At 40.3% G+C, this 11,815-nt stretch overlaps 1 protein-coding gene across 4 annotated transcripts in view; it reads left to right on the forward strand.

The window, feature by feature from the left end:
- The window catches only part of NLRP3 (NLR family pyrin domain containing 3), a 63,678-nt gene extending 52,360 nt beyond the window's left edge, over positions 1 to 11,318 (forward strand). For all 4 annotated transcript variants that reach the window (XM_049875140.1, XM_049875139.1, XM_049875138.1 and 1 more), the window contains exons 6-11: positions 60 to 230; positions 3,662 to 3,832; positions 4,517 to 4,687; positions 8,927 to 9,097; positions 9,603 to 9,773; positions 11,024 to 11,318. In XM_049875140.1, coding sequence (XP_049731097.1) covers positions 60 to 230; positions 3,662 to 3,832; positions 4,517 to 4,687; positions 8,927 to 9,097; positions 9,603 to 9,773; positions 11,024 to 11,123 — 955 coding nt within the window. In that variant the 3' untranslated portion in view covers positions 11,124 to 11,318. The remainder of the gene's footprint in view (positions 1 to 59; positions 231 to 3,661; positions 3,833 to 4,516; positions 4,688 to 8,926; positions 9,098 to 9,602; positions 9,774 to 11,023) is intronic.
- The last annotated feature ends 497 nt before the right edge of the window (positions 11,319 to 11,815 follow it).

An 11,815-nucleotide genomic window follows, 5' to 3' on the forward strand; every position in this document is an offset into this window, starting at 1 on the left:
TTCAATTTGGTATTGTAAGAGACTGATAATTTTTCCCCTTCCCTCTTCCCATCTTCTAGTTTGGTGAACTGCTACCTCATTTCCAGTTTTTCCAGGGACCTTTTCTCGGTCCTGAGCACTAACCCGAGCCTTACCGAATTGGACCTTAGTGACAATACTGTGGGGGACCCTGGAATGAGGGTGTTGTGTGAAACCCTCCAGCATCCTGGCTGTAACATTCAGAGATTGTGGTAAGTCTTTCTGTGTGTGCATGTGTGTGTGTGTGCATACACACTCACACATCCATGCATGTGAATGTGAGTGAATGAAGAAGGACTGGAGAAAGTTGTCTTAGTCACCTAGTGCTGCTGTAACAGAAATACCACAATTGAAAGCCTTCAACAAACAATTTATTCTCTCACAGTCCAGTAGGCTAGGAGTCCAAATTCAGGGTAGCAGTTCCAGGGGAAGGCTTTCTGTCTCAGTACTGGGAATCATGGCCGAACCAAGTTGACATATATTTTTGGGGGACACAATTCAATCCATGATAAAAGTCTTGGGGACATGGTAAGTGGGAAGGCACAACTGTTTGGAGGCTAGTAGTTTGGAACGTTTTAGATTGAGGAGAATGAAGGGGGACTAAAAAGAAGTCCTTTCTTATAGTTCAACAAAAAGGCCACGAGTTTGATACTTCCCTGGTCATGTGATGAGAATTAGAGGGCTTCATCATATAGAATTGTAGTTGCCTAGGCTGGAAACCATCAGATTTATCATATATCATATATCAGAATATGATATATGGGTTTAATCACCACAGAGAATTTTCTGTAGCTTTACTAAAACAACGCTTGCTCCTCAGCCCAGATTGAGTTGACTTGACTTGAATTTGCAGATAACCTGAGCCATGCTTCCAGCTCTATTCAGTCACACTCTCTGTGATATGCAGAAGCATCTGCATTTTTGATGAACTACACAGCCAGTATTAAAGCCCGACACTCTTGGATGGTGTCATACCTCCCTCTGTCTTTTTCTCATACCACCCCTTGACCAAGTCTTATCAATTTTACCTATAAACATTCCAAAGAAATGTGATCCAAGAGAATGCAGAAATTATTGAATGATATTATATCACATGCAAGTAAAATTTTGCTGAAGATAATTTAAAAACAGTTGCAGCAATACATTGACAGCGAACTGCCAGAAATTCAAGCTGGATTCAGAAGAGGATGTGGAACAAGGGATGTCATTTCCGATCTCAGAGAGATCTTGGCTGAAAGCAGAGAATACCAGAAAGATGTTTACCTGTGTTTTATTAACTATTCGACTGTGTGGATCATAACAAATTACAGATAACATTTCGAAGAATGGGAGTTCCAGAACACTTAAACATGCTCATGAGGAACCTGTCCATAGAAAAAGAGGCAGCCATTCGAACAGAACAAGGAGAAACTGTGAGGATTAAAACCAGGAAAGGTGTGGGTCAGGGTTGTATCCTTTCACCATACTTATTTAATCTATATGCTGAGCAAATAATCTGAGAAGCTGGACGATACAAAGAAGAACATGGCATCAGGATGGGAGGAATACTCATTAACAATCTGCCATATGCAGATGACACAACCTTGCTGCTGAAAGTGAAGAGGACTTGAAGCACTTACTGATGAAGATCAAAGACTACAGTCTTCTGTATGGATTGCACCTCAACGTGAAGAAAACAGAAATCCTCACAACTGGACCAATAAGCAACATCATGATAAACTGGCAGTGTTTGGTTCTGTTGTACATCAGGTCACTATGAGTAGGAAGTGACTTGAAGACACCTAATAACAACAACAACATATGCATGTGAAAGCTGGGCAATGAATAAGGAAGGCCCAAGAGGAATCGAGGCTTTGAATTATGGTGTTGGCGAAGAATATTGACTATATCATGGACTGCCAGAAAAACGAACAAATCTGTATGGGAAGAAGTACAGCCAGAATGCTCCTTAGAAGCAAGGCTGGTGGGACTTTGTCTCACATACTTCGGGCATGTTATCAGGAGGGACCAGTCCCTGGAGAAGGACATCATGCTTGGTAGAGGGTCAGCTAAAAAGAGGAATATCCTCAATGAGATGGATTGACACAGTGCCTGCAACTATGGGCTCAAACATCGAAACAATTGTGGGGATGGCGTAGGACCATGCAGTGTTTGGTTCTGTTATACATAGGGTTGCTATGAATCGGAACCAACTCAATGGCACCTAAAAACACCACCAAACAATTGTCTACTTTCCTCATCTCCACTCCACCAGTCCGGGGCTAAATTACCACCATGACTTGCCTGGACTATTGTAATAGTTTTCCAGAGTGTCAGCTCACTGAGGACAGGATTTGTGTTTGTTTTGCCATTGTGTTTGCACCATCAAGGCAAGCGTCATAACAAACATCATGGCTCAAAAAATACTATTAAAATAACATTGTCTGTATGGCCTCTCTGCACCCACTTCCCTCCACACAAATCCATTCTCCACACAGAATTTAGAGGATTGTTTAAAAAATTGATTTATGCAGTTCCTTTGCTTAAATGCCTTCTCTTCGCTTGTCTGATAAATTATAAATCCCCCCTCCCTTTTTTTAAAGGCTCTGGCTGTTTTTTGCACTTCACTTACCTCTCCAAGGTCATTCCACACCCTCCCCCAACAGTTGCTCCCTGTGCGTGGTGGGCGCCCCATGTGATTTTAGAGAGTCAGCTGTGGTCTCAAGAGGCACAAGCAGGAAAACATGGGTGATAATGAGATGTTTTGTGGATGAGTAGAGATCTGGTTGTCCACATGCTTGCAGTTGGCGTCAGGATAGGGACAGAGAAGGGGGTGGCCCAACAGGCTCTACCCAAAAACCCGTTGCCATCAAGTAGATTCTGACTCATAGTGACCCTATAGGGCAGAGTTTTCAAAGAGCGCCTGGTGGACTTGAACCATCTACCTTTTGGTTAGCAACCATAGCTCTAAACCACTATGCCACCAGGGTTTCCAACAGGCTCTAGGACATATGAAATATTGTCCTGGAAAACAGATGGAAAGTTGTCCTTGCCCAATGGCAGGGACACATTGTTGGTAGTGGTATGGTGGTGGTAATGACAGGGTGATTGTAAAACAAATTAAGAAACAATGTTTCTTGCTCCTCCAGATGGAGGGCTGGGATTAAATCATCAAACAGAGCTATGGAGTACAATGTTGGTGAAGGAAAGTAGATGGGTACAGCCCTAGACAGGACAGCATTAAGTTGAAGGAACTTCAGCTGTTAGGACCTGGAATTGAGAGTGCATGTGGAAAGGATGTGGAACCTACAGGTTTATCACCCTTTTCATTTACGAAACAGAAATACACCGTTTATCCATTTGAGGATTCATTACATTTAGGCTGGTGTTATTTACTACTGAGGACTCACTGACTGGTTCTTAGTAATTGTGGTCTCAGGCTGTGAGCTAGTGAGCCTGAGAGCCAACTTCCCAGGATGACTCAGGGTCTATTCAGGAGTTCGCTGATAAGAAGATTATACTTTAATGAAAACGGTGTTATAATTTTCTTTTTGCATCATGATAAAACAAGTGTCCTGGTGCTGAAATTAAGCATAGAGTGTCAGGCAGTTGCAGAGAAGAAGGCCATGTTCTGATTCTTTCTATTTTTGTTCTTTGTGTGAAGGTTGGGGCGGTGTGGTCTTACTCATGACTGTTGCCTGGGCATCTCCTCGGTCCTCTGCAGCAACCAGAAGCTGGTGGAACTGGACCTCAGCAACAATACCCTGGGAGACTCTGGGGTCAAACATTTGTGTGTGGGACTGCGGCATTTATTCTGCAATCTGCAGAAGCTCTGGTGAGTCTGCACTAATTTCCCTTATGAAGGGTAAGACTGCGGGTTTCCTGAAATACAAGGGGCTAGAGTTTTAGGGTCGTCGTGAGTCGGAATCGACTTGACAGCAATGGGTTAGAGTTTTAGTGTGAGAATAGCTCTGCCCGGTAGAGGACTTCCTGTATTTATCTCTGAGTGTTTGCCAGTTAGTGTTTGTTATGGGAAAAGCTCATACTATGCCCTGGAGGGAAACATAAGTCATAAAAGTAATGATGCCTCCCTTTAAAGTACTTACTGCCTAGCTGAGAAAATAAAACCAGGATTTTAGAAGAATCTTAGAACTTCATGACAAATGCCACCCTCAGTCCCCACCCCAATAGGAAACAGAGCTAAAGCAGTGCAGACACGTATGTTGTATAGAGCCCTTCACTGCACACTTCGGGGAGATGTGAATTTTTAAGAAGCAAAGAAGACACTTAAAAATGGTAGGAAGGTGGGAGGAGCAGTGTGAGTTTAGAATGGACTTGAAAGAATCTTATTTGCTATTACATTAAAAAAAAATCAACAGTTAATATTGAGCTTGGACTTGCTGCCTTCCCATGTACGGACTAGACTAGAGACAGAAGCAGGTACGAGCCTTTTTAGCTCAAGGTGATAAGTGGGGAGAGAGAGAGGTGTGATTGTGACACTCTGCCATCTCTGTGGAAGGCTGGTCAGCTGCTGTCTCACATCAGATTGCTGTCCAGATCTTGCGTCAGTCCTGACCACCAACCAGTCCCTGACCAGACTCTACATGGGAGAAAATGCCCTGGGAGATGCAGGAGTTGGAATTTTATGTGAAAAAGCAAAGCATCCACAATGTAAACTGCAGAAATTGGGGTAAGTCTTCTTGGGCATCTTAGCAGGAAGGCAACTCCTCTTCAGTTATTTGGAAAATACGGGTGAGGATTATTTCTAATCAGATGGAGTTGAGGGTGGATAAGTGAGGAAACAGTATCTGAAGTGGTTTGAAGCACTATATACTTGTAACATATTCTACTGTTAATAAGATATTTTGGGGTCCCTGGTGGAACAGTTAACAAGCTTGGGTGCTAACCAAAAGGCTGGAAGCTTGAGTCCATGCAAAGGCTCCTCAAAAGAAAAGCCTGGTGGTCTACTTCTGAAAAATCAGCCGTTGAAAATTCTGGGGAGCCCAGTTCTGCTCTGACACACGTAGGGTTACCGTGATTTGGAGTCAATGTGACAGACACTGGTGGTCATAGAATAAGATATTTAGGATTATGGAATGAGAGATTTTTAATTGGAAGAAACCTTAGAAGTTGTGCAGCCCAACTAAATGAAAATTGAATGAAAAAGAGTGAATGAATGGATGAAAGACTTCCTTCTAAGAAATTCTTGTGGATAGTCACTTATTTTATGGGTGAACACTTCTAAGCATGTGTGTCATTGCTGCTCAATGCTTCCTCTACAGTAGGATACAGTTTTAACTAGGAGACAGTTCTTATACTTAGGCAGCACCCCATCTTTGTTCTGTGCATCAGTCCTTGGTCTGCTCCATAGAGCTTCACTGGCTGACTCAGATCTCAGTTCCATAGAGACAACACTCACACCCTGGGCCTTCTTATCTCTTGTCTAAGTACCTCTAAGTCCTCAATATTATGTGGATTAGCACCTTCACCAATTTATTCATGCTCTCCTACATTAAAGCTGGTTAGTTAATGTTCTAAATGCCCAGACTTGAACCTAGTACTCTTGAACATGCATGGTGGGACTTTTACTTTCTTTGGTGGGGCACTGTGCTGTTGCTGGAAGATCTTATGTTTTCTATGTTTTTAGCAGTTACATCAGTTTATCAGTTCTTGTTGGACTTTTTTGTTTTTGTTAGTTGCCGTTGAATCGGCTCCAACTCTTGATGACCTTATGTATAATAGAATGAAACATCACTTGGTCCTGTGTCATCTTCATGATCATTGATACGTTTTGAGCCCATTGTTGAGGCTATTGAGTGAATCCATCTCATTGAGGGTTTCCCTCATTTTCGCTGACCCTCTGCTTCACCAACATGATGTCCTTTTCTAGTGATTCGTCTTTCTTGATGACGTGTCCAAAGTAAGAGAGATGAAGTCTCGCCATCCTCGCTTCTTTGGAACATTCTGGTTGTGTTTCTTCTAAGGCTGATTTATTTTGTTCTTCTGGAAGTCCATAATATAGTCAATATTCTTCACCCACACCACTGGGTCAAATGCACCTTGGTTATCAAAGTGACATCTTTGCTTCTTAAAACTTTAAGGTGGTCTTTTGCAGCAAATTTGCCCAATGCAGTATGCCATTTGGTTTCTTGACTGCTGCTTCCATGGACATTGATTATTGATCCCATTATAATGAAATAATTGACAACTTGGCAATTTCTTCTTCATTTATCCTTGATAGATAATAATAACAAATACCTACTAATAATAACACAATTAATATGTATCACATGTGTTCCATGTTCTTTATATGGGTTATCTCAGTTGGCCTCATGAAAATCCTGCAAAGTCGATACGTGTTCCCAATTTACAGAGGAGAAAGAAAATACTAAGGGAACTTAAAACCTTTGCCCAAGGATACCCAGATGCAGACATAGTCCTGTGTGACCCCATCGGCCACTCCCTTAATCCCCAGTGCACTGCCTTATGACTTACTGCTAGTGGACTCCATTTAGGCCTTCTCCATCTAGTTCTCTTCTCTCCAAGTGTGGGATCTCACATTTAGTGCTGTTAAATTTCATCTTATCTTTCCTTTAACTCGTTGTCTAGATATTTTGAATCTTGATTCTGTCAATTTTATCTCTGAATACAATAAGCAAACTGTATATGTCTTCATTCACATTATTGAGATAAGTACCAACCAGACCAGAATTAAAGACCAAATGTACCAGGAAGGGTATTTCCTGAGGAATAATCCATTACTCTGTAATTAACTGTCTTTTATCTTCAAAAAGGTTTGATACTTCCTTGGACTTGTCCCATCAGCCATCCCCAGATATAACCATATCTCTTACCATAGACAAGTTTCTGGAAAAAGTCTGTATTCAATGCCTCAATTTTCTCATCTTTTATTATTACTCTCTCTCAGCAAGTTGACTTCTGCTGCACTCGGTATGTTCAAAAGATATGAATTTGCCCCATTATTTGCTAGACTGTATTGTTTGCTGGGGGATCTGTTGTGGGTGCTGATGGGAGCAGTGAATAAAACAGACCAAGACACTGTTTTCAGCAACATATTTACAGGAGGTGAGAAACAACAGACAAGCAAATAGACATGCAAATATATTTTATGAGAAAAGCCAGAGTGACAGTGCAAGCTGCTACTTTGGCTAGGTGGTCAGGGAATGCCTCTTGAACGGGTGACACTTGAGAAGGTACTAAGCGAAGCAAGGGCCTGCATCATGAAGGAGCTGAGGGAAAAGCGTTCCTGGCAGAGGGAACAGAAATGAAGAAGCCCAGGGCATAGACTTTCTCAGTTGACCCTCTTTTCCCATGGTGCTCAGTGATTCTGGTTCAACTCCTGTAGATCCTTCTCAGTCCTTACTTAATTGGTATCTGCTGCCTCCAATTCTGTTCCTCACCTCCTCCTTGAAACTGTTTTCTTCTCTTTCCTCTCAGTCTTTCCTCCTAATTTTTTAGCTTCCTCTTCTCTGGGTCCTGTGTTGGTATCTCGTGCTGTGGTCTGAGGATTTCACCACTAGTTTCTTTATTTTCTGAATGCTTCTACACTCTCTTGACTTTCTCATATGCCCCTTAGCTTCAGCAACAATCCAGACCTGTTAGATTTTTATTACAAAAGTAATACATGCTCAGAGAAAAAATATCAAATAATACAGATATGTGAAGTATAAAGTGAAAACAACTTCTCACTCCACTTTTGAGAGAACCGTTTTAAACTGTTTGATGAGAAAACTTTGATTTTGTTTTATACGAACACCCATTCATACTTCTGTCTGCCTGTTCATCTACTAATCCATCTTCATACACTCTATTTATCAAACATGGAATAAAAGCATAAATACTTTCCTATGATTTGCTCTTTGCATTTATCATGGATAAATTTCCATGCTGCTATATGTAGATTTATATTATTGTATATATCATAATTTATTTAACCATTCATCGAATGATGAAATTTTGAGTGGGTTTCTACTTTTTCACTACTACAAACAACGGGGCAATGAGAATCCTTGTTTTCACAGCTTTATGGAGGTGTGAACGTTTCTTTAGCAAGGGTACCTACAAGTAGAGTTAGTGAGTCAAAACTTTTTGATATTTTATATTTTGTTAGATATAGCCGAATTTTCTTTTCTTGGATTTAGGCCCTTTTCTCTGGCTGCACGTTGTACTTGCTCCTCCTTCCCCTGAATATTTCACAAGTGTCACAAATGGAGCATTTCCAGTGTTGGTTTAATTATTGTAACCTACTCTGCCACCCCCATTCTTTGACCTGCTCCTGACCTCTCCTTCCTGTCTTACTCAGTAGTGGGACTTTCCAGCAGGCTTCCCAGCAGTAACCAGAGGGCAATTCTAAATTCCCTGTTCTCTTTACTTTCAGTTCTCTCCCCCCGTCACGTTTCATTTATGTAACACCAGTGGAATCTCTCTAAACTGGAAGTTTGATAATATTGGGCCTTTGCTCTAAAACTTTCCAAAGTTCTTTGACGTCAGAGTGAAGGTGACATACCTTAGCTCAGCACACAAGGACCTCTCTGACCCAGCCCCAGATTGCTACTCCTGCCCTTGCTCCACCCCATTTTGAGTCATCTTGAATTAGTCTTGATTTGTAAGAACGCAGTCTGCTCTTTCCACCCTTTCTCACATCTCTTCAACATACGCCCAATTATTTGACCTTGAGAAAAAGACATGATTTCATGAACCTCAGATTTCTAATCTGTAAAAGGTACATGATAGTTATAACTGTGCTGCCTCCCTTGCCAGACTGAGGTAAGAATCAAATAAGACATGACTCTTTGATGTTAAGGATTATTACTGGTTATGGGTAACCTGGGTGTCTTTCTGGAAGAAATGGCTGTGCTGTCAGGGAAGCCTGGATATTGAGGGCTCTTCTCTCTGACTGTTTCAACAGATTGGTGAATTCTGGCCTTACATCACTTTGTTGTCCAGCTCTGTCCTTGGCACTCAGCACTAACCCGAATCTCACGCACCTTTACCTAAGGGACAATGCTCTTGGAGACAAAGGGATCAAGATACTCTGTGAGGGCCTCATGAACCCCAACTGTAAGCTTCAGATGTTGGAGTAAGTTCCTTGGCTTACACTGGTGATGGGGATATGTGGTAGCTAAGGGTGGAGGGAAGTTTGGGGAGAAGGACAGCTAGATAATCTATGTTTGAGAAGTGATGGTAGCTTTCAAGTGTTTGGCTTATTAAAGGATTATAGGACTGGGAAGAATTCTACTACTAAATGGTGTAAAGGAAGAAACTCAAATTTTTTTTACACCACAGTCCTGTCTACCACAAAAGAGTGGGGTAGCATGGGACTTGTGTTTTGGGAAAATCTGGGGGGAGACACAGATTTTTTGGGAACATCAATTTAAAAATTACTTATTAATTTGATATACACAATCCAATAACTTAAAAAAAAATTGTCCCATCTAAAAAAGGAGAGAAAAATAATTATTGACATGTAAGGTTGTTCCACAAATTCTATACTATTTGTGTTCTAAACTTCATAGGCTAAGGTCTGGAAGATTTGGGAGGAAAGCTAAAGGAATGTTTTCCTTCAATCACCCCCTTTCTTGCAGATTAGACAACTGCAGTCTCACCTCACACTGCTGCTGGGACCTGTCCACACTTCTGACCTCTAACCAGAGCTTGCAAGAGCTGAGCCTCGGCAGTAATGACCTGGGCGACCTGGGTGTCATTCTTCTTTGCGAAGTACTCAAACAACAGAGTTGCCTCCTGAGTAGCCTACAGTAAGTGTGCTCTGGAGAGATTTGTGCAGTAGGGTTCAGAGTTCTAAGGAAAAATTGACCGGTCACAAAAACCCAGGAAGGCTATGGCTTCATTTTTACTCAAGGTTAGGTTGTGCTTCTGCCAGTTAGTGCAGGTTTAAATTTTTTTAAATAGGTTATATGCATCATTAATTACGTATTTAACTCCATCGAGGCATCTAGAATAACCAAAGTTTGGTTGGGTGTGAAAAGATTTTCCATCCATATTCCCAAAAGAAACACCAGTCCTAACAAAACTGGCCAAATAGGATTATATTTATATGCAAGGGATTGTATTTTAAAGAACTGGACAAGTCTGTAGTTCATTCCAATTGGAAAGGTCTTTGCATTGAGCGAGTGTTGTTGGTCTTGTTTCTGAGGTTTCCTAAGCGGCGAAGGAGTGCTCTAGAAATATTAAGATCAGAAATTTCATAACATTTAGCCTATCTGCAGTGTGTTTGGTTACCATTGGCTTCCTTCAGTAATTAACAATACCACCAGTGTACTCATGACCTCTCTAATAAGGGCGATCTTATTAGTCTCACAGCTTCTGTCAGCCCACGCAATCAGCCAAATCAAGATTGTTAGAAACTACACAGAACAAATGATCTGATTTTTTTAATAGTTAAGCTGAAAGGAAATTTTAAGAAAAGAGAAGGAAGAAGAATGTATACCAAAAAAGATATAGGAAGCAAAGCACCTGATTGCGATGTATGGACTTTATATGGCTCTTGATTAAGTGAACATAGCATAAAAAAGTTGCAAGAAAATCAAGGAAATTTAAACGTCGACTGAATATGTGATCATATTTAAGAAATTAATGCTAATTTTTTAGGTGTAATAATGGCATTATAGTGTGTTTTAAAAAACCCTCTTAGTGTTATACAGCGAAATGTTTATAGATACATGGTATGTCTTTAAAATAATCCATTTGTCAGAGGAGCAGGTAGGGCATAGATGAAATAAAATTGACCATTAATTGTTAACTGTTGAAGCTAGGTAGTGGGCACATGCAAATTTACTATATTATTCTTTATACTTTTACATATTTTTTAAATTTTCCAAAATCAAAGGTTAAAAAATAATAATAACTCCATTGCACATGTAGCACAGAATTTCAGAGCTTAGAGGTTTATAGGGTTAAGGGAAGTGAGTTGAGATTTTTGAGGCCAAAACCGTGTAGAGAATTTCTTTGAATAGTACAACCCAAGGCTTTCTATTTGCTTTTACAGCTTGTGTGACATGTATTTCAATTATGAGACAAGACGTGCATTGGGAACACTTCAAGAAGAAAAGCCTGAGTTGACCATTGTCTTTGAGCCTTCTTGGTAGTTATGGAAGCAGGGGTGCCTGGCACCATGTTCTATAGCACTCATGTTCCACGTGCACACAAGTGGGAATGAATGCTTCTCGATCCAAGGTCAAGACCACAGCTCTGTGATTCTTCTGGCCCAGAGTCAGAGAGTGGAAGCTTGCTGATGGTGCCTTTATGTAGGGGATTTGAACATCTTTGTTATCCTCGGGTTGAAGACACCATGGCAATAAAATCATTAAGATCATATTGTTCTAATCATAGTGCCTCAGTTAGAGGATATTTCGCCTTGGTGGCTTTGTGTGATTAATTCATTCAATAAAGCACTTTTTATGTCTTTTTCTCCTCCTTTCACTCTCTCTAGTGCTCCTTTTCCTTCCATCTTTTTCCCTTCTTCTGTTTACTTTTGTTGATATTATCATCTATACCATCTTTCTCTTAACTGACCATGTTATAGAATGAGATAATTATGTATTATGTTGCAATTTTGTGGCAACACCTTATTTATTTTTAATTTTTTGTAACATTAATATTTTCTAATAAAAATAATTTGTGTTTACTGTAGCTATTTGGAGATCAAAATAAAAACTTCATAGTATTTATTGAGTATAATTGTTTCCTTTCTTTAATTTTAAAAGATTACAACAAGAACTCTTTATTTAAATTACTAAAGATAAATGAAATTGATTTATGTAGTTTTAAAATCTTTTCA

The sequence above is a fragment of the Elephas maximus genome, chromosome 2 (assembly GCF_024166365.1).
Source record: "Elephas maximus indicus isolate mEleMax1 chromosome 2, mEleMax1 primary haplotype, whole genome shotgun sequence".
Lineage (NCBI taxonomy): Eukaryota > Metazoa > Chordata > Mammalia > Proboscidea > Elephantidae > Elephas > Elephas maximus.